The 23,874-nt window shown below is 41.0% G+C and overlaps 1 protein-coding gene and 1 long non-coding RNA gene across 2 annotated transcripts; both read right to left on the reverse strand.

Annotated features, from left to right (window-relative positions):
* Positions 1-15,547: 15,547 nt before the first annotated feature.
* On the reverse strand, positions 15,548-18,581 carry LOC113020504 (coiled-coil domain-containing protein 81). The gene is made up of 4 exons (XM_080304061.1): positions 18,471-18,581; positions 18,225-18,331; positions 17,989-18,114; positions 15,548-16,455 (listed from the first exon to the last, which is right to left on the reverse strand). The coding sequence occupies exons 1-4, from the start codon at positions 18,579-18,581 to the stop codon at positions 16,317-16,319; spliced, it is 483 nt and encodes a 160-aa protein (XP_080160187.1). The 3' UTR covers positions 15,548-16,316.
* Positions 18,582-19,876: 1,295 nt separating this feature from the next.
* LOC145429262 (uncharacterized) lies at positions 19,877-21,007 on the reverse strand. Its single transcript, XR_013909501.1, has 3 exons — positions 20,456-21,007; positions 20,045-20,214; positions 19,877-19,955 (listed from the first exon to the last, which is right to left on the reverse strand). It is a non-coding gene; the product is annotated as an uncharacterized LOC145429262 (long non-coding RNA).
* Between the last annotated feature and the right edge of the window lie 2,867 nt (positions 21,008-23,874).

Below are 23,874 nucleotides of genomic sequence, written 5' to 3' on the forward strand. Positions count from 1 at the left end.
ATCCTCTTCCAGTGCTCTGTTCGTGTCTCTGTGCTGGTAAAACAGTCTGTGAATTTCCTATTTTACATTGAATGTCTGTGTCTCGTCTTGCTCATTAGTTTCAGCTGTGTTTTCTTCCTGCGTGTTATTTCCTGATTGCCTTGTGTGTGTGTGTATTTATAGTGTGCGTCTACCCCTGCTCCTTGTCGGTTCGTCTGCGTTTCATGATGTACTCTTCATTCATCCTGCATCTCTCTGCTCTACATTCCGCTTTTTTATTATTTCAGGTCTCCTCATTACTGTTCCCAGTTTAGGTTTTTAGTGGTTTCTTGTGCCTCATTTCCTGTTTTCCACTTTGTAAATAAACGCTCACCTTGGAGAGGCAACTATGACTATTTCTTCTATTTTATTTTATTTTATTTTATTTTTGTTAGTTGTTCAAATTCTGTAGTTTTTGTTTTAATTTTCTGTGAGTCCACTTTTACTGTATATACTGCAAATATATAAACATAGTACATTGTTACACGTTTGTACATAGTCTCTAGGCTTTTGCCAGGCTAACTGTATTATGGTGAGAGGCCTGGCCTCTTTCCAATACAAAACAACCAATACTCCTTACAGTTGCATAAATGACATAGAACATAAACATAAAGATACTGTGATTCTCAGTCTTAATTGACAGTAACTACAGACAGGTACGTGTATAAATACAGCCTCATGAGGTCTGCAAGCAGCCTAGTCAATTAGCTCTAGCTGCTAATTGCTAGCTTCAAGGCTAATCTACACCGCTAACCGCTAAATACACAATAAACATACACAACGAGGATTAACAGCCAACTTTCCCACATTGTCTGCAAACCTGTGGACTATCCTTAGGGCAAAGTCAACTTATTTACTATTTTTTATCTGCTTACCTGCAAATATATAGACATAGTAACCATTACACAGTTGTACACAGTCACTAGGCTTTTGCTAGGCACACTGCTAGAGTGAGTGGCCTGGCAGGTTTACTCCCACTACAGCTGCTCATTTTAGGAGATGCTCCCTCTTGCGGTGTAATGGAGGAAGGATAAGTACTCTTCCAGTACTATATCTCTGTATCTTAGATAATGAGGCACACATTATTTTAAAACAACCACACATAGAGAATTACACTGAATTCTCTGAAGGCTTCTTTTCTGCTGAAGTGATGCATTAAGGATTATTGTGTCAGACACTGCCTGTAACTGCAGCTCACTGGGAGCGTTTACATCTAAATGTCAGGAGACGCCTGGTTATTGAAGAATACAGTCAAGTGCAGAGAGACATGAGGACACGAACTGCAGCAGATTAACAGGTGATGACATGCAGTACCCGCATGCAGTACCATGAAGTGTTTGTGTATGCAAGAAGGAGGGGTTAGGACATTATTTATCAGATCTAATATTACAGAGTCCCTTTTTTCAGGAAACATGTGAGGAATAGCTACTGGAAAATTCTGTCACATTGCAACCAGTCATCCCAGTAGAAAAGAATCACATTTTTTAGTGGACTACCCAATTTCTTCACTTATAGGGTTTTTTTTTTTATGATGGGTTGATATTCATTTTGTCTTCATGTGCTCAGCGATGTGCCAGGTCACTTAACACAAGGTGTGAATGTGCTTACATTTATCAAAGTAATGTATCTGTCATGGTTATGGGTTATTTTTACGCAGCCGTCTGAGTTTCTGGTATTTTGATGTCATTTTGTATTATGGTTTATTATTTAAGGTTCATTTACTAGTCCTGAGTTTATTCTATGTTGGTTTCTTGTAAATTTAGGCTCCCCTTGTGTCTTTGCCCTCTGTGTTCCTCTCTGTGTGTCTCTGTTTATTTACGTGGGGTTTTCCCCATTTAGGAATGTTCCTCTCCTCGCATTTATTCCATGCCTCCCCTGTCTGTCATGTTTGCCCATGTTCCCCCAGCCTGTTATGCTTCTCTCTCCTGCTCTTTCATGTTCTCTCTCGCCCTCGCCTTCGTGTTCCCCTCTCGCTCGCTGTGTGCGCCGCTTTCTCCGGGAAGAGGCAGCAGGCGGGGTACACAGCCGAGCCTCTGGCACGGGAGCCTCCATTGAGCCGAGGTGGTAGGCGGAGCCGCTGTGCCATGGCGAGGTTGAAGGTCCGGTGAGTAAAACGGCTGGCGGGCGAGCGAGGAGCGGAGCGGCGGGAGAGCCAAGGCTGGACTGGGACAAAAAATCGGCCCGGGCATTTTGACTAGAGACCGGCCCACCAGGATAAAGATTGAAAATGTGACGTCATTCAGGGATAAAACCGCAAAGGATTCTGGGAACTTGTGGCAAGAGGTACTAGCGCACGCAGGCTTTCAATTGAACTCAGTTACACAGCGATAAAAAGAAACCCAAAAAAATGGCAAGAAGCTGTTGTATTATTAACTGCAATAACCGGTCGCATGACAGCCACGGGAAGCCGACGGGTAAAGAGATCGTTTTTTTTTTTATCGGATTACGTCGTTGAAGTGAAATTTTTTAAGCCATGTTTCCGAAGTAAGAGCCGACGGATGGTCTGGATATACCAAATATAACATCTCAGAACACTCCAGCTCACATGTTAGTCTGCTCCAAGCATTCCCACAAAGGTCAGAGTTTTGTAGTAGTTAATACGTCATTTTTCTTAACATAATTGGTGATATAGGTTACAAGCAAGTCTAACATCAAGCAAGGCAGAACATCTCATTAGCATTCCGCTTTAGCATACAGTTTCACACATTAATAAACAAATGAAAAGTACATAAAACTGGTGTTGGACATGTGTCCACTAAGCACTTATTACACTCGGTGCTCGTCAGATAATCAAACATGTTTTATGTGTCTGTACTACTTAGCTATATTGTGTGCGGAACAATACAACTCACCTCTCGTATGGCTACGGCAGACTGGCAGCGATTACTGCAGCCAGCCACACCGAGAGGGGGGGGGCGCTGTTTCCCCATTACACTGATATTTGTGACAAGTGGAATAATACCACATAAACACTGTTACACTACCAGAAATTATTTCCACTACTAATTAATTACCGTTGAGCTCAAAGGTTATATTAATAAACTGTTAATGAATGTGTATTTATGAAGACGATTTGTGAGACTGGTAAACTTATGATATGTACAATAGTCTTTCGTTCTACACGGTGCATTTCAAGGTCCTGCACCCATCCGTCGGTAAACTGTACCTGGGCTTGTTGCAGTGACCTGAAGTTACTAAACTTCATGAGTGTGTGCACTCACTCCAAGAAGCGTATAATTATAAATCTGAGCGTGGTGAAAGTTGGGCAGCACGCTGACGTCTTTTGTCCACTCTTTCACTCCTTTGATTTTTTCCTCGTATCTTTTCTTTGTCTTTTCGTCGAGTCTGTCTTTGTACGGACCGGCATTGTTCTCCTTTTGTTTTGTACATTCCTTTTTTGTGCGGCAAAGAAAAAAAAAGAAGGTATTGGAACCGGAGAATTAACGTTTTGCGGTGCTGCAAATGTTTGCATTTGATGCGGTACTTGGATTGTTTTGCCACGAGTTCCCGGCATGCAATGCGCGAAAATCACGTGATTGTTAAACAAGGGGGAGGGTGCATCCAGCCTCCTCGGCTGTAATTGGTCCAGCCCAGAGTCGATCATGACCAATTGGCCAATCCAACACCTTTCATTATATATACCCTTCCTAAAAAAAAAATAAAATAAAAATCCATCGGCCCATAAAAACAAAAAATCGCCAGCGGCCCACCGGGCAAATGCCCGGTATGCCCGATGGCCAGTCCAGCTATGGGGAGAGCGAGCGGCCGAAGCTTGGCCTGTGTTCTGAACTTATGTCAGAACACAAAATTACTGTCAAATTTGTTAGTAAGGGGGTGGGGGGGCTTCTTATTTAATTTTATACATATGTAAATCAAGTATCCTCTGTTCCTCCCTCTTTCTGTGTCTGCACACTCAGTTACTCTCTCTACTTGTTCCCATGCCCTCTGGCTGTGTTTTGAGCGACCCTCTTAGCATAGCTTGACCATAAACAGGCATGAGGAACAGCTGAATTCTGAGCAACAAGCAGATTTAACATGGATGTGTGAGAATGCAAGGTCACACTTAATAGAGTTTGAAGTGCGTCTTTCAGTGAGTAAAAACGCAGCACAACATGCTGTCTGCAAAGCCTCTGCAAAGCCTTGCAGCTAATTCATCCTCTGATGACAAATTATTAGTCTAAGTGGAGCTTTCTGCCCAAGCTTTTGAACGCTGTAAAACAACTGTTAGCTTGAGAAATTAGTTCTCAGGGCACTTTGTACCACAAACCACAACATGCACACATGCTTTGGCACATCCATGCTGATCCTGGTTTGTTGCCAAGATGGGCTCCTCGTTTGTCCCCTCCTCTATTTGCTCCTCACTGTCTTTGTGCTTAAAACATAAAACGTGTGTTGTATTATGGTGTGTTAGGGTTGGGGTTAGGGAACCTCAGGTAATACACAGGCCAACATGAGGACATTCATGAAGGGAAGGTGAAGTGCTGGTTGGCGAATTGAAGTCTCAGAAGAGATCATTAATCAAAGTTTAAAAGCAAAGGAAGAAAAGGAGAAAAAAGGAAACAAGAGGAGGAGAAAAACCTCAAGGCGCCTGCACTCTTAGCTGGTCAGAGAAGCAGCGAAATGCAGATAAATTTGGGGAACTCTGAGGTTGGAAGCAAAGGAAGTGAGGAAGGGAATGAAAACTGAAAGCCCAAAATTTGAGGTTGTTTTTGTCCCAAGTTTTGCCACAGCAGCTCTTAGGCAACAAGACTGAGGTTAAGTGTGAAACATTAGGGTGTGTGTTACAGTTACGAGGGGAACAGGAAAGGAGGAGGCTTCATCAGAACAGCACATTCTATTTTTCTCAGGAAACACCATTTCTTGCGGTGCAGAGCGTGTGACATGTGATGCCCTCACTGTGTGTGTGTGTGACTTTGTGAGTTCATTGTTTGCGTGAGATATGAAGATGGAGACTGCGTGCGCCTTTGAGTGTGAGCATTCTCACATGTTAACATGTAGGACGTGCTGTTCAGAGGCTGAGGGAGCAGGTGTGGTTTTTCTGGACTCCAGTTTTTGGTTCTCAGATGTCCTGCAAACGACTCTAATTAATAACAGAGCTCACTTTTGATGCTGATTACAGTTTTCTTCTCCCATCATCTTATATTACCCACTCGAGTGGGCCAGATGAATCTTAGATGAGTTATACTTTATATCTGGGTCAGCCTCATCAATAACAACACTAATTGTGCACATTCTGGACTATACAGATAAAAGCTCTACTGTCAGATTAACATGACAAATTGCTTGATAACATTTGAAATGAATGTTAGATCTTTTGAGTATTTATCCACATAGCAAGCACAGAGCATCAGTCTTTGCTGAGGTAAATGCTAAACTCAATTTGTGAACACCGGACATCAACAATGCTGACAAAAATCTCGGCACAAATGATCTTGAGACAATTTGTAGTGTTTAATAACAATGTTTCACACGGTTTCCCCCTGCAAACACTGATTCTATCCATTATTGCTCGGGCTGTCACTCAGTGACACAGCAGTTCCCTCCACTCACGATTTGCTTGCTTTGTGGAAATTGTACTTGTGATAAATGTGGTTTGCAGGCAGGGTGGGAACTTCTGGATATGAAGTGGAGCTGGACACTTGCTGTCAGAAACCCAACTACTACATGCATGCCAGTAAAACTATAATGACTGTCCATTAGCCATTTGATCTACTATCCCTTGGAATCTGGAAATGGCAAAATACACAAACACATGCGCACGCATGCACAGAAACACAGCTGGGAGAACAGAGAGTAGAGGGTCTTCATATGTTTTGTGTTTCTATAATTTCAGACATTTCACAGATTTGTTCCACAGGCACTGTGATCACATTTGAACCAGTTATGTTGCTTACATATTTGTGCTTGTGCAGAACAAAACTGCTCAGCCTCACATAACCCCTTCCACCCGCCATCAATTGTGACGATGGTGGGAGGAAAAGTGCATTAAGTATGTCGTCACTTGCTCTCCTGCTGTGTTCTGACAAAGGGGAGGAAAAATGTCCCATGAGGCAGTGCCCTCCACAAAAGACGGCAATGAAAGATTTCCATATGGAAAAGTCCAGCGCACAAGTCCAGCACACAAGTCCGGGTTGAAATCGGGATCATGGAAAGAACTGTTGTGGAATCACAGGCTTTCTTTTTCTCTTTGAGAATGACCGTTTATCAAATGAGGGGAAGGTTGCTACGCTGTCACCCAGGTCAGCAGTGCAGATGAGTAAATAATTCCACTGGTTTCAAAAGAAAGATTTCCTGTTCCTGCTTGCTGTTTTGGGGAATCTGAGAAGACATTTTATTTTCCTCTGTGTGGTGGATCAGTATCTCATATTTCACACAAATAAAAAACAAACAAACAAACACATTTTAAATGTTTTACAAAGATACAGCCATGATTTGAACATTAATAATACACCATAATAGGAGTAGTAATTTACTTGTTTGTAGTTCCAGAAGCCCTCATGAACATTGTAAACATGTTTTTCAAAATAGGATTATATTGGGCTTTACTTTTTTTTTTTTCCTATGCTGCAAGCTTACAGGAACCCTTCAGGATGTGTGCACCTGCTAAACCCAGATAACACTTTGACCCAGAAAATTAGAGGTCATCCAGGTCTAAAGAAATAAAGACCTGGATGATCTCTAATTTTCTGCTTCTAAATTCAGATAAAACTCAGGTTATTGTACTTGGCCCTAAAAATCCTAGAAATTTGGTATCTAACCACATACTGGATAGCATTGCATTGTCCTCCAGTAACACTGTGAGGGTTCCTTGAGTCATTTATGACTTCAGTGCACATATTAATCAAATATGTAGGAGTGCTCATCTTCCATTTGCACAATGTCTCTAAAATTAGAAATGTCATGTCTCAGAGTGATGCACGTGAAGCATATATTTAGGGGTGGATCAAGTGACCCTGAATCCTCCCTTAGTTATTTTGTAATAAGCGTAGGCTGCTAGAGGACTCCCATGATGCACTGAGTATTTCTTCAGTCACCCTTCTCACTCAGTACGTGTTAACAGACTTCTCTGCACTGAATCATACTTGTTATTAACCTCTGTCTCTCTTCCACAGCATGTCTTTTATTCTTTCTTCCTTCTCTCCCCCCAACCAGTCGCAGCAGATGGCCCCGCCCCTCCCCGAGCCTGGTTCTGCTGGAGGTTTCTTCCTGTTAAAAGGGAGTTTTTCCTTCTCATTGTTGCCAAAGGCCTTGCTCATAGGGGGTCATATGATTGTTTGGGTTTATCTCTCTATGTGTTATTGTAGGGTTACCTTACAATATAAAGCACTTTGAGGCGACTGTTGTTGTGATCTGGTGCTGTATAAATAAAACTGAATTGAATAGAATAGATAACATGTCTGACTTCCTGTTCTGGGTCAAAGTGCATATTGTACTGACAAAAATGCACAAGGCCCAGTAGTATTAGGTACAAGGCAGAACAATCAAAATGAAGCAAACTTGTAGTTTACATTTCACAGAAAGCCACAAATGCAAACCCTAAGGTGACATTAGTGATCATCACTGAACAGGCTTCTATCTTCTCCATTGCTATCTGGTCTAAAAGTCATAAAAATATCCAATATGTGTCACCACGTTTCAATAAAACCAGAGAAAACAGAAATGAGGTCAGGAGAGTCAGTGCGATTTATTCTCTTCGAACCTTTTATCACTGTAAGAAAAGAGTCCATGATAGTTATTGACATCAGTGGTAGACTTCAGGGGTTTCCAGCACACTTAACAGACCTAACTCACGAAAAGTCTCTGAGAGTGCAGCTAGTGCAAACACTGAGAGATAAACACTTAGGGCAGAAGATAGATTAAGTACAAAAAACAAACAAAGAAACTTGCTTTTACAGCACAAGCTTGGGGACATTTTGTTTTCACAGTCTATATCCTAAAAAACGTCTTTTTTCCTATAACACAGCACAGTTTGCTGTTTAGTAAACTCTCATGCATAATGTGTGGCCAGTTTTTTACAGCTGTGTTTTAAACCTTTCAGAAACCCTTCATGAGCTAATCAAGGGAGTTTTGGGTAATCGGAAAACTGCAACTCCAGCCAGAAGACTGTTGTTACAATCCTGCAACACAACATTTATCAGCTATAAAAACTCCCCACTGCCAGAACACATCCTCCCATACCGAAGAAACGGTTTATCATCATCTTGCTCCATTTTCCTCGCTTTTATCTTTGCTTCAATTTGTTTTTACATTAATGACAGATTGAAAAAATCCATAGCTATTCCTAATGGTTTGTATTTTCTATTTCCATCCACACAGTCCTCACAAACTTGGGGCCTCTTGCTTTTCATCATTTTGTAACGTTTTCTGTGCATTTTGAGTCACACACCTGTGCTGAGCATCACATGTGGAATAGCTACATTAAAGTAGAAGGGACTTCCCCACAGACGGCTTCATTACTCATCTGACTGCTGAGCTGCACTGACGAACCCCACGTTCAGTGTTTAGATCTGCTTTTTACGCCTCCTTTATTTACTTCCTTTTTTACAGTCAGTGTTATTCTACTTTGTTGCACTTATTGCTGTTATGTATTCTGAATGCAGTGGAAGCTCTCTTATTAACAATGGGCTTCTGAACCAAACCAAAAGAGACCCACTGAACATATATTTGTTAATTCATTTTCAGGAACAGTGCAACATATTTTACAACACATTGCTGGAAAATCTAAAACAAACAACAACAAAAAAGACAGCAGGACTACAATTTGGGAAAGGCTTAAAGTTTTGAACGAATCCACACGTGTTTTTGTTCTATATGGGAAAATTGGTGATAAAAACTTTACAAGATGTGCAGCGTCTAGTCTGTGCGCACTGCAGAAGGCTGCAGTTTATTAAAACGTTGGGTGTTCGGATGTTTGAGTGACAACATTGTTCCACGAGATTTTCCGTAATAAGTATTAGTGATTAGAGTTTGCTCGGGCTCTAATCAAAAACTCACAAACACATGTTAGTCATTGTTTTTTGGGGGGTGCGCTGTAGCCTTTTGGCATTCTAACTACCAGAAATCTCGAACCACAGGCCGGGGGGGCGGTGTGGCAGCAATTTTTCACACCAGCCTATTAATTAATGAAAGACCAAGACAGACTTTTAATTCATTTGAAAGCCTGATGCTTAACATTGTCCACCCCAGCTGTAAAACTCAGAAACCAGTCTTACTTGTTATCATCTATCGTCCACCTGGGCCTTACACAGAGTTTCTGTCTGATTTCTCAGACTTTATATCTAATTTAGTTCTGAGCTCAGATAAAATAATTATTGTGGGTGATTTTAACATCCATGTAGATGCTAAAAATGACAGCCTCAACATGGCATTTAATCTGTTATTAGACTCAATTGGTTTCTCTCAAAATGTAAAAGAACCCACCCACCACTTTAATCACACTCTAGATCTTGTTTTACAGTTTTTCTCGATTGCTAAAACACATTTCTTGAAACTACGCCTCATATCCTCACAACAGTAAACACAAATCCATAACATCTCACTCAATTTCCCAAACATCCTATTTCCAGGTCAAAATGAAGCTCTACACCCAAAACTATTCACTCTTGCTGAAAAACCAAACTTTGCCCTCAGACATCAAACACAAGCCCTCAAAAACACACACACTACAACAGAGTTTTGCACACTGGTACAATTACAGTTTTTTCTGAATGCTTAAACCCTAACTGTGATTCCTGTAGCACAATCTCTAAAACTATTCAGACTTATAGCAAAACCACTCACTGAGTTTGCAAAACTAAAAGCACAAAAACTGCTTTGCACTCAGTTTGCAATTTTGTAACACACACTTTGCAAAACTGTAGGCACAATTCACTGCACAACACTCAATTACCAAATTTCCAACACACTCCTAGCAAAAGTATACACATGTATGGCTATCATTAACACTAATTTTCCAACTGTCTGGCACACTTTCACATGTCAAAACTTTCTTAGATAATTAGTTCACTTTGCAATCAGCCTAAGCACTATAATACAGGTAAGCTCTGTGTGCGGAGTACAATGGAGGGAGCAGAAAGAGTGAGAAGTAGAGGAGGCCGAGGAAGAGGACGTGGAGGTGAAGAAGTAGGATGAAGAGGACGACAAGGACAAGGAGGAGCAAGAGGAAGACGAGGAGGGGGGAGAGGAAGATGAGGAGGGGGGAGAGGAAGGGTAGGAAGAGTAAGAAATAGAATTGCTGATGACATCAGAGCTACAATAGTGGACCATGTCATCAACCGTGGAATGACCCTGAGGGTAGCTGGCCAACGGGTCCAGCCTAAACTGAGCCGCTACACTGTAGCAAGTACCATAAGGACATCTTGAAATGAGAATCGGTTAGTACAGTCACTTTGCACAAAGATTTGTAGCACTGCCATATGCCAATGAGAAACACACCAATACCATTGATGTAAAAATACTGAAATTGTTACTTTACAGAATTGCTAGATGACCAGATGCTGGGGGCAGAGGAAGCATGTTCACTGCAGACCAAGTAACCCATATAGTCATTATGGCGATTGCAAATAATCCTATACTTGGAAATAAACACTTGTGTTTGTTTTGATGTGTTTGAATAAACACCAGTACTTGAAGTTTGGATCCCTCTATGCTTATGGATCTATGACAGAAGTATGAGCTCAAACTGACATAGCCTACCTTGTGCACAGAGAAAGCAAAAGCCAGATGTGTTTTGTATTCATACCATCAGTGTGCAGTTGGCGCATTGTGTGCTTAGTAGATGATGGCTTGTGTGTACTGTTTGATACGGAAACACCATTTTTACGAAGGTGTGAAGAGTTAATCTAGCTGTGTTTGCTTTTGCAAGAGAACTACAATGTTTTGATGATTGGGTGACAGGTTTTCTTATTTGTGTGAAGAGTTTTGCAAAATTAGCCAATAGTTACAAAAAATGTGCTTAAGCAATCAGAAAAAACTGTAAGTTTAAGAATATAATCCACCCACTGTTATCATCTTCAATGCCCTGTACCAACACAGAGCAGAGCAGCTATCTGAACGCTACCCCAACAGAGGTCGATTATCTTGTTAATAATTTCACCTCCTCACTACGTACGACTCTGGATACTGTAGCTCCTGTGAAAACTAAGGTCTCTAATCAGAAGTACCTGACTCCGTGGTATAATTCTCAAACATGTACCCTAAAGCAGATGACTCGTAATCTGGAGAGGAAATGGCGTGTCACAAATTTAGAGGATCATCATTTAACCTGGAGAAATAGTTTGCTGCTTTATAAGAAAGCCCTCCGCAAAGCCAGAACATCTTACTATTCATCACTGATTGAAGAAAATAAGAACAACCCCAGGTTTCTCTTCAGCACTGTAGCCAGGCTGACAAAAAGCTAGAGCTCTTTTGAGCCAACAATCCCTTTAACGTTAACTAGTAATGACTTCATGAACTTCTTCACAAATACAATTTTTATCATTAGAGAAAAAATTACGAGTGAATGTGAGTGTGAATGGTTGTCTGTCCCTATGTGTTAGCCCTGCGACAGACTGGCGACCTGTCCAGGGTGTACCCCGCCTTTCGCCCTATGACAGCTGGGATAGGCTCCAGCGCCCCCCGCGACCCTGAAAAAGGATAAGCGGAAGCGAATGGATGGATGGATGGAGAAAAAATTACCAATAATCATCCCACAGATGTAATATTATCCACAGCTACTCTTAGTACCATCGATGTTAAGTTAGACTCTTTTTCTCTAATTGATCTTTCTGAGTTAACTTCAATAATTACTTTCTCCAAACCATCAACGTGTCTTTTTGACCCCATTCCTACAAAACTGCTCAAAGAAGTCCTGCCATTAATTAATTCTTCAATCTTAAATATGATCAACCTATCTCTAATGATCGGCTATGTACCACAGGCCTTCAAGCTAGCTGTAGTTAAACCTTTACTCAAAAAGCCATCTCTAGACCCAGCAGTCTTAGCTAATTATAGGCCAATCTCCAACCTTCCTTTCATATCAAAAATCCTTGAAAGAGTAGATGTCAAACAGCTAACAGATCATCTGCAGAGTAATGGTTTATTTGAAGAGTTTCAGTCAGGTTTCAGAGCTCATCACAGCACAGAAACAGCTTTAGTGAAGGTTACAAATGATCTTCTTATGGCCTCTGACAGTGGACTCATCTCTGTGCTTGTCCTGCTAGACCTTAGTGCAGCATTCGATACTGTTGACCATAATATCCTATTAGAGCGATTAGAACATGCTGTAGGTATTACAGGTACTGCACTGCAGTGGTTTGTATCATATCTATCTAATAGACTCCAATTTGTGCATGTAAATGGAGAGTCCTCTTCACACACTGAGGTTAATTATGGAGTTCCACAGGGTTCAGTGCTAGGACCAATTCTGTTTACATTATACATGCTTCCCTTAGGCAGTATCATTAGAAGACATAGCATACATTTTCACTGCTATGCAGATGACACCCAGCTCTATCTGTCCATGAAGCCAGATAACACAGGCCAATTTGTTAAACTGCGGGGATGTCTTAAAGACATAAAGACCTGGATGGCCGCTAACTTTCTGCTTCTTAATTCAGATAAAACTGAGATTATTGTACTCGGCCCTGAAAAGCTTAGAAATATGGTATCTAACCAGATTCTTTCTCTGGATGGCATTACCTTGGCCTCCAGTAACGCTGTGAGGAACCTTGGAGTCATTTTTGACCAGGATATGTCCTTCAACGCACATATTAAACAAATATGTAAGACTGTGTTCTTCCGTTTGCGCAACATCTCTAAAATTAGAAATATCCTGTCTCAGAGTGACGCTGAAAAACTAGTTCATGCATTTATTACTTCCAGGCTGGACTACTGTAATTCATTATTATCAGGATGTCCAAAAAACTCACTGAAAAGCCTTCAGCTAATCCAAAATGCTGCAGCAAGAGTACTGACAGGGACTAGAAAGAGAGAGCATATTTCTCCTGTTTTGGCTTCCCTTCATTGGCTTCCTGTTAAATCCAGAATTGAATTCAAAGTCCTGCTCCTCACATACAAGGTCTTAAATAATCAGGCCCCATCTTATCTTAATGACCTTGTAGTACCATATCACCCTATTAGAGCACTTCGCTCTCACTCTGCAGGCCTACTTGTTGTTCCTAGAGTATTTAAAAGTAGAATGGGAGGGAGAGCCTTCAGTTTTCAGGCCCCTCTTCTGTGGAACCAGCTTCCAGTTTGGATTCAGGAGACAGACACTATCTCTACTTTTAAGATTAGGCTTAAAACTTTCCTTTTTGCTAAAGCATATAGTTAGGGCTGGACCACGTGACCCTGAATCCTCCCTTAGTTATGCTGCAATAGACGTAGGCTGCCGGGGGATTCCCATGATGCATTGAGTTTTTCCTTTCCAGCCACCTTTCTCACTCACTATGTGTTAATAGACCTCTCTGCATTGAATCATATCTGTTATTAACCTCTGTCTCTCTTCCACAGCATGTCTTTTATCCTGTCTTCCTTCTCTCACCCCAACCGGTCGCAGCAGATGCCCCCCCCCCCCCCCCCCGAACCTGGTTCTGCCGGAGGTTTCTTCCTGTTAAAAGGGAGTTTTTCCTTCCCACTGTTGCCAAAGTGCTGCTCATAGGGGGTCATATGATTGTTTGGGTTTTTCTCTGTATCTATGAAGCGCCTTGAGGCGACTTTTGTTGTGATTTGGCGCTATATAAATAAAATTGAATTGAATTGAATTGAATTGAATCGTCTGCTCAAGCCTGTGAGCTGTAACAGAAGTCACGTTATAAATATTTTAACATGAACAAACCAAATATGAAATGTAAACATTTTCTTACTCTGAAAATACTGAGGAAGTGTTTCTATTATGACCTCCATATGCAAAGACTGCGTGCCATTGAAAGTAGAGCTGAACAAAATCATGCCTTTCACTTTTAAAGTGAGTGAAACAAGTGAGGTGGGGCAGGCCAGGTCTCTCCTGCTGTCGCTGCAAACTGCACCTTTTTACTGCTGCACCTTGAAGTTTGTCGGCTCTTGGAGGCCCTCCACTGGCCTGGAGTCCCGAGCAGTTGTCCGTGGTTATAAGGTATTGTAGGAAAATTCGGTAGGTGTCGCTGCATTTCAGCTGTATTCAAAATGATCTAACATTTAAAAAAGAAACTGGCTGCATGCATGCAAACACTAGACATGTTCAGTACATGTACAAGCAGCTCACCCTCAGCAGTGAATAACGGTCACAGTTAAGGTCAAATAAAAAAACAAAAACAAACAGCTGTAAATTCAGTTGGGATTTTCCGCTCTGGCACAAACAAAGCAGGATAACGTGTATCATTTTCTTTTCTTAAACCTTGTGATTGATGTCGCTAAAGATAATAGTTGACAGCTTGACCTTTAAGTTGTAAAATCTTGTCTGTGAGTAATGCAAACTTCCGTGCGATGTCTTGGGTCTGGTGAAGCTTAAAACAAACACCTGAAATGTCCCACGTTTTTTTTCTTTTCCTTTCTTTCTTTTCCTGCTGTTTTCAGTCTGAATCGCTGCTACTGTCAACTCAGGCCCAATGCTCATATAAAAAAAACAGCAACAAAAAAACAGCAATGTTAACAGAAATAAACAGAATATCAGGAATATAAGTTCCATTTGAAGTAAAAGTGACTAACCCAGTATAAAATGCTTTCCATGTGATCATAAATCTTTTAAGAATACAAAAAAAGCAACAATCAAGTTTACCACAAGCACTTTTTATGGAATACTTGTGTTTATTACATGGAAGTATCGAAGCACATGAGGGAGAATAAAAATGAACATCCTATCCCACAGCTTTAGAATGTGGTACAAACAGGTAATTTTTATTTGCAGTCAGTGACTTCAGGGAGTTACTGAAAACAAAGGATTTACATTCCAGTATTAAAACAGTCCTTGTACTGTAGTTAGTTTGTGTAGTTATGGTAGGTTGTTGAGTTATGTTTGAGCCTATGAAAATGAGGGAATAATAATAATTCCTACTAATGCAAAAGTTTTGTTAAACCCCTTAAATTAAAGCAGAAAGTCTGCACTTCTATCACATCCTGATTCATGGATTCATGGATTTAAAGTCCAGTGTGGTGGATTTTAAATGCTGTCATTGTCCACTTATGGACCTAACTGCTTGTGCCTTCTTCATAAGACGATTATTGCCCAAACACAGACTATTTTCATAAAAATCTACCAGCCAGCAAAGAAGAGAGAGACATGTAGCTGCATTTATCTGTGTCTATTCAAGAAACAGTGGTACAGGACAGTCATCATGTGTAACATATCAGAGAAATGAAGAGATTATGGTTAGAGGAGAGTTTTCTAACATGCAAAAATGGGTAGCAAAAATAATTTAGAAAAACAACAGCACCCTGAACATCACACCATTAAAGTATCATATATACAGTGGTTTAAAAAAAAGTGTTTTCCCTCTTCCTGATTTCCTAGTGTTTTTCGTATTTGTCCCTCTTACATGTTTCAGATCATGAAAAGGAAGGTTGGAGTCCTGTTACATCTGGCATAAAACTAACACAGCATTTTAGAAAAGGAACAACGTATAAATATGATGACGTGATAAAAATGAAATGATCTGATAAAATATGCCAGGGACATGCTGGGAGGAGGCACCGGAGCAGAGCCAGGACACACTGGAGAGATAATATCTCTCGGCTGGCCTGGGAACGCCTTGATGTTTCCCCAGACAAGCTGGAGGAGGTGGCTGGGGAGATGGAGGTCTGGGCTTCTCTGCTTGGGCTGCTGCCCCCAAAACCCAGCCCCGGATAAGCGGAAGAAGATGGATGGATGATAAAAATGAAATGATCTGGTAAAATATGGTGGTGGCAGTTTGGTTGTCTGTGGTTGATCTGCTGCCTCAGGACCTGGAAGACCTGCTGTGGCAAATGGAAGCAGGAATTCTGGCTTTCTACCAAAATGTCTGACCATCTCTTCGTAACCTCAAGCTGAAGCACACTTGGGTTGTGCAGCAGGACAATGATCCCAAACACACCAGCAAGTCCATCTCTGAATTTCTTAGGAAAAACTAAATAAAGATGTTGGAGTGGCCTAGTCAAATCACCTTTTGTGTTTACTTGTGTTATGTTTGTCTAATATTTAAATCTCTTTGATGATCTGAAACATTTAAGTGTGACAAACATACAAAAATAGGAAATCAGGAAGGGGCGATCACTTTTTCACACCAATGTACATAACCTTGTAATTTTTGTTTAGGTAATCATCACACAATAAGTTGAGGTTTGGTTGTTTATTCACATTCATGTCCTCAGATCATGAACTGTGTACCAGACAGGTAATGAGAGTCTTTCCAGATGTTGGTCTCTCCATAGTTGGTGGTTCTCCTCTTACACTGGCTACATCGCCTGTACTCTGCAAGCTTATCAACCAGGAGGAGACCAGCAGACCTAACCACAGGGAGACAGAATTATTATGAGCTGTATTTTGAATGATGGACATGTTCAAGTTGAGACTGTGAGGGAAAAAAAAAATCAGAGAAACTAGTGCATGTGTCCATTCGCTACCATTTTCCAGAATTTATTTTCCAGTCTGGGTGCAACATAATTAAAGGAGAAACAGTTAAAGCTCAAAGTGTGAAAAGAAATGTAAAGGAGAATATGTGACATCTATTTTTTTCTATTGTAGAGATTTGTGATTTGCATGTGGAATGATTATTTGATTTAGAGTTCTCTAGCATGTCGAGACTATCTCTCCACACCGTTACGTATTCCATATGTACAGGGTACGACCCCCCTTGGTCGTGGCGCGTGGATATTTCTTTAAGGCACTCCGGCACGCCCGGCTACGCCCCACAGCATACGTATAAAACAGCTGTGCAGACGTGACACCGGTGATTGTTTGATCGGAACGCGTCTCCGAGTGGCCTCACGGTGGAGAGATAGTCTCTCACTAAGAGAACCAAGGTTACACCGTAACCGTACGATCTTTCAGAACTGATGTGAAAGTTTGTGCTTGTAGTAAATAACAGAGGAGTAGCACCCAACTCCACAGTTCCCCCTCAATACAAAAAATCCTAACTTTTACTCGATTCGTGCTATAATGTAATTCTCTGCCTCATCCCTTACCAGAATATATTTGACTCCACTTCACAAAGTGATTAATATTTTCCATCATTTGTTACTTTGACCGATTGCCTAATCTTGAAGAAGCTTAATTTATTGAACTTGCTATGAAAATGACCCAGTATGTCTGGATACTAGGGTATCTGAGTCATGCCATGTACACAGATACATTGAGGAAAGCTTTCAGATTTTAACCTGCCTTCAGATACGAACCTTCCTGCAGTTTTTGAGCTATAACATTTCCAAAAACCTGATTGCCTAATAACAGTTTTATGAAATATTTTGGCCACCAGCATAAATATTATTTATTTAAATCAATGGCAGGGGAGCAGGGAGCCATAATCGACTCTGGGTGCCATCACGTATAGAGGTCTCAGGCTTCTGTCACCCGAGAATGAATTTCTTGGTTTTAGGAGGATATGTGCTGTTCATCTGAATATACTGAAGTAATTTCATAACCTGCAGGACCAAATGTATTATGTGCTGATACATAAAACCTTAGAATTGAAAGAAGGTGCACTTTCTTTCTCATATGTGTATCATGCATCAGACATCAACTTTAATATATTTGTGTATTTAGTGAAAAAGATATAAAAGACTGGAAGAAATAGACAACAGACATAGATTTAATGACTATCTGGCAAACAAAGAGGAGCATCAAGCAGCTAAAGAGGCAAATATGTCCCCCAGGAGGCAGTAAGACTCAAAAATAGGGCTAAAAAAAGAGTAAATTTTGGACTCTGATTCATTAGAGGTCCAGAGGCTCTTAGAAGATCAGTGTCAGTAATTACATCATGGATCAAAGAGATGCTGTATTTTACTAACTATAAAAGTTAGTGTGATCCTGCCCCCGCACACCTCCGAAAGCGCCTCTCGTCTTCCTCTTGCTGGTATTTGTGCTTCACACTGCGACTCCAGTCTTGCTCTAGTGACTTGCTGATGTCCTGCATCTTCTCAAAGCGTTTGATACGATCGTGCATTAGCCTGGACAGAAACGAAACCACGAGAAGAAGAAAGTACGTTTCACAGTTATTATGTCTTCTTTTTCCTTACATGTTCTTTTTGGTCCATTTCTTTTATTTGCCTTTACTTACTCCATTTTATTGCGTCTCAACATCTCCTTTTCCTTCTCCAGCTGTGCCTGTTGGTTGTGCAGTTCTTTCGTTCTCTTGGTGGCAGCACTAAAATTTACCTGGAAGATCTGTCAGTGTGAAACGCATCACACGTCGCAGTTTTAATACAACAATGGACCGAATACGCACAGAGCAAGTATGACTAATGTTGTTGCAGTATGATAAGGCTAACAGTGAAATGTTAAACTGTTATGGAGGGATGGTGACCTTCTGCGCCCTTTCGCGGCTTTCTGCTTTGCACGCTGCTGTCTCACGGCGGCTGAACGTGGAGCTGTCAGGGTGGTAATCTGGAGGTTCTGCGCGCTTCTTTTCAGACATCTAAGGGCAAATTAACAGTCTGATTTTAGATTTTAGACTGAATGCAGATGGTCACATGACAAAAACGTGAAAACTACTTTTCTGGACAGTTTCCCTACATTCTCCCTTTGCGTTTTGCGTGCTGTGTTTAGAGGTCCAAAAGCCTCACCCGTGAGTTTTTGTAACTTTTTTTTGTAACCGTTTATGGACTATGGAAAATTTTTTTAATATGGTACATTAGTTTCATACCGATAATTGCTTGCGCTGAATTCATTCCAAATTCGCTACCAAGACTATGCGACTGACAGTGTTGGGGAGTAACGGAATACATGTACCGCCGTTACGTATTTAAAATACAAAATATGAGTAACTGTATTCCGTTACAGTTACCGTTTAATAAGGTGGTATTTAGAATACAGTTACTTTGTTGAAATAAATGGATTACACGGCGGTACTTTCCTGTTTCATATTGTTGCGGGTCAGGACTGTTTGGGTTTTGTTTGACAGCTGTTCTGTTGTTCCAGGCGGCAGCATTACGGTTGCCATGGTTACAGGGTGACGCTCTCTCTGCGTGTTTCCTGGGTGAGAGAGCGCCTTGTTGTTGTTGTTGTGCTAAGCTAATAGGGAGAATGCTACAGGTATAGCTCTAAAGAACGTAGCCTCATGGGCAGTGTAGTCCGTGCTGTAGGGAGAATGGACTGCCATACCCGTTATGTGTTTGTGAGCGAGGGAGGGAGAAAAAGGAAAAGTACGAGCTGTCATTGAGCAGAAACGGGAGCTGGAAGCATGTAAATATAATAATAACCACTTCAGCCAAGAAGAGTGTCTGACGAGCCCAGCTGTAAGTAAGCTGTTAAGACTCGACTGTACACCGTGTTCGTGTTTTCCTCCGAAACAATAAGTTCCGTTGGAGCAGCCTTTCAACGCCTCTCTCTGTCTCTGGCTAACAAAGTTGACCCAGACAACAAAGTAAAGCTAGTTTTCAGCTACAAGCCCGACACGAACCCGACGTATTAGCCAGAGGTCCCTTTACTACAGTTCGGAGCCGCGGACCGTCAGTAACAGTAATAAATCACAGCAATAGTACATTCACGTAGTTGTAAACAGCATATATTAAGTAATTCAAAGTATTCAGAATACGTTACTCTCATCGAGTAACGTAACGGAATATGTTACAGAATACATTTTGGGGCATGTATTCTGTAATCTGTAATGGAATACATTTTAAAAGTAACCTTCCCAACACTGGCGACTGAACACAATTCTTAGCAAGAATTTGTGCCTTTGTGTCAAGTTTGAAAGTAACTTTGACTTGCCTGGGTGTCCAGAGCACTCTTGTATTGCTTAGCCTTTTCCCGTTTACGTTGGAGTTGCTGGGCTTGCTGCAAAGCTACTCTAAATCACACAGGTAAACATTACATGATGTATTTGTGATCACAACATATGATTATTTGAAACATCTGGCTTGTGGCACCTTTACACACCCCTTAATCAGATGTAGCTGGTCTAAACACTCCGTGACACGACGTTCCTGTTCTTCTTGAGCCTTGAATTTCTGTCGTCTGTCTATTTGAATCTGAAGCTCGTTCATGTAACGATGCTGCTGGATACTCCTGGGAGGCGTGAGTGGCCGAGCCAGGAAGATGAAGGAATTCTACAGAAAACCCAGAGTGTGGTCTAAATTTTAATACTGTGCTTTGCTTGATGGATATTGCTTACATGATCGAAATAAATTACATTTTATAAATGAGTCATGACGTCATCTGGTTAAAATCGCTAGTCACTGTTCACTGAGTCATTTCACATGAAACTTGAACAGTAACTGCGAATCACCAAAACTGTGATGTAAATGGTTATGGGAGTGTGGGAATAATCACAGTTTTCATTTATCTTACAGAATTCACAGGAAGCTGAGTCAGCTCCTTCGCTGACATTTGCAGGTTGAATGAAGCCACCTGTTCTTTCAGTTTCACCTTCCAGAAAAAGCAAAACAAAAAAGCCTTATCAGAAAGTCCATAATGAAAAGAAAAACAACAAAACAGAATAATAATAAAAACATTATAAGCAAAGCATATCAAACTCACCAAATTAACTTAAGATGACTTTTTGGATTCCTAAATATATCGTTAGCAACATTGTGATATGTTGTGTGTGTGTGTGTGTGTGTGTGTGTGTGTGTGTGTGTGTGTGTGTGTGTGTGTGTGTGTGTGTGATTCTTCTTAATTTTTCTTATTTGTTGTTCTTAAACAACAGTTCTCCATTATTTCTGAGTATGTAATTGTCTGCTTTTTCACTCATTTTTAGTCAGCCCTTGTGCCTAACCATTATCAGAGCAATGTTTTGTCATTTGCTGAGTCCCTTACCACTGACCTTTGAATCGTTCAAGCATTAATCTATGAAAATACCAAAGAAAACAGGCATAAAATAGTGCTTGGGCAATGAAAAGGCTGGTTATAAGCTAACAGTATGCTAGCTGCACAGCTGGCTAGTCCTTCATGGGGATCACACCAACACACATAGAGACAAGCAACCGCTGTCAGTCATATATCAAGAGTTCCCTCTCATAAACAGTATAACTAAATTCTTGCATAACAGTTTACGTCATGTGTCACAGTTCAATAAAGTTACGTTCACTTCAAAGAAGGTTTCATTAACACCAGTAAGCAACAGCTAACAGCAGCAAAAACAGCTGCAGTTACTGACGGTTCAACATGTCCTCAACATTTCATCTCAGTATGGCTGTCATTGATCAGAAACAGTGTGGGATCATCTTGACAGAGACGAGAACAAAAGCCAGCCAAGATCCAAAGGAGAATGTTGAGTGTTCTTCAGGAAGACTAGAGACTTCTTACAGAAATGACAACAAAGCTTGTTTACGAGAGTTCAAGCTGTGGGGAATAGAGAATAAATGTGGTCAATTGATCAAATATTGACTTTTAAGCTTGTTAGATTTGTATAAACTCTGTTTTTGCCTTATGTACTGTATTTTCATGTTTGTTTGTGCATGTGTCAATGAATCAGGCATAGTAACAATCCATTATTTACACATCAAACAGAACCAGAGTTGCATAGTGATAAACTGGTCCAGTGCAGCTCTCTTTTCACTCTGTTTATTCTTGGTAACTTTTGAGGGAATATCCTCTTAGAAATGATAATATCCAACTATGTGTTATTATTATTACAAATTAATTGTCTCTGTCTAAACAGGTAGTATTTTTAAAATAATAAAATCTACTGCCTGAAAACGATGTCATGTGAGTAGTGAAAGTGGATGAAAACAATAAGGTTACTAACAGGAAAAAACACCAAAGCAGAAGCAGAAGTGTATCTAGAACAGTCATGGTGAGACAGTGCTAAAGTTCATGATTACACAAATGCAGTGTCATGTGCACATACTTGCATAATGTACAGTGGGGCAAAAAAGTATTTAGTCAGCCACCGATTGTGCAAGTTCCCCCACTTAAAATGATGACAGAGGTCAGTAATTTGCACCAGAGGTACACTTCAACTGTGAGAGACAGAATGTGAAAAAAAAAATCCATGAATTCACATGGTAGGATTTGTAAAGAATTTATTCGTAAATCAGGGTGGAAAATAAGTATTTGGTCACCTCAAACAATGAAAATCTCTGGCTCTCACAGACCTGTAACGTCTTCTGTAAGAAGCTTTTCTGTCCCCCACTCGTTACCTGTATGAATGGCACCTGTTTGAACTCATCATCTGTATAAAAGACACCTGTCCACAGCCTCAAACAGTCAGACTCCAAACTCCGCCATGGCCAAGACCAAAGAGCTTTCGAAGGACACCAGGAAAAGTATTGTAGACCTGCACCAGACTGGGAAGAGTGAATCTACAATAGGCAAGCAGCTTGGTGTGAAAAAATCAACTGTGGGAGCAATCATCAGAAAATGGAAGACATACAAGACCACTGATAATCTCCCTCGATCTGGGGCTCCACGCAAGATCTCATCCCGTGGGGTCAAAATGATCATGAGAACGGTGAGCAAAGATCCCAGAACCACACGGGGGGACCTGGTGAATGACCTGCAGAGAGCTGGGACCAAAGTAACAAAGGTCACCATCAGTAACACACTTCAACGGCAGGGAATCAAATCCCGCAGTGCCAGACGTGTTCCGCTGCTGAAGCCAGTGCATGTCCAGGCCCGTCTGAAGTTTGCCAGAGAGCACATGGATGATACAGCAGAGGATTGGGAGAATGTCATGTGGTCGGATGAAACCAAAGTAGAACTTTTTGGTATAAACTCAACTCGTCGTGTTTGGAGGAAGAAGAATACTGAGTTGCATCCCAAGAACACCATACCTACTGTGAAGCATGGGGGTGGAAACATCATGCTATGGGGCTGTTTTTCTGCCAAGGGGACAGGACGACTGATCCGTGTTAAGGACAGAATGAATGGGGCCATGTATGGTGAGATTGTGAGCCAAAACCTCCTTCCATCAGTGAGAACTTTGAAGATGAAAGGAGGCTGGGTCTTCCAACATGACAATGATCCCAAACACACCGCCCGGGCAACAAAGGAGTGGCTCCGTAAGAAGCATTTGAAAGTCCTGGAGTGGCCTAGCCAGTCTCCAGACCTCAACCCCATAGAAAATCTGTGGCGGAAGTTGAAAGTCCGTGTTGCTCGGCGACAGCCCCAAAACATCACTGCTCTCGAGAAGATCTGCATGGAGGAATGGGCCAAAATACCAGCTGTGTGTGCAAACCTGGTAAAGACCTATAGTAAACGTTTGACCTCTGTTATTGCCAACAAAGGTTATGTTACAAAGTATTGAGTTGTATTTTTGTTATTGACCAAATACTTATTTTCCACCCTGATTTACGAATAAATTCTTTACAAATCCTACCATGTGGATTCATGGATTTTTTTTTTTCACATTCTGTCTCTCACAGTTGAAGTGTACCTCTGGTGCAAATTACTGACCTCTGTCATCATTTTAGGTGGGGGAACTTGCACAATCGGTGGCTGACTAAATACTTTTTTGCCCCACTGTAGCTATTTTCCATTTTCCTATCAAAATATAAAGGAATGAGAAGTGGTTAGAGAATTCTAGTGAATTTTTTCCAAAGGTACGACTGACGTTTTAACTTGTTGTGACATGTAACAGCGGCATAACATGACAAGTTTCAGCTCTCACATCCCATTTTTTGAATGGAGACATGGTTTTGTTTTTGACCACAAACAATGGTTCCTAAGATACTCTCAAGTGAACTACAACTTTAAAAAAAAGTCACAATATAGAAAAGAGAATATCTATTTCTTTAAGCATATTAAAAACTTTAAATGACCTGGGA

This window comes from Astatotilapia calliptera, chromosome 1 (assembly GCF_964374335.1).
Source record: "Astatotilapia calliptera chromosome 1, fAstCal68.1, whole genome shotgun sequence".
NCBI classification, from domain to species: domain Eukaryota; kingdom Metazoa; phylum Chordata; class Actinopteri; order Cichliformes; family Cichlidae; genus Astatotilapia; species Astatotilapia calliptera.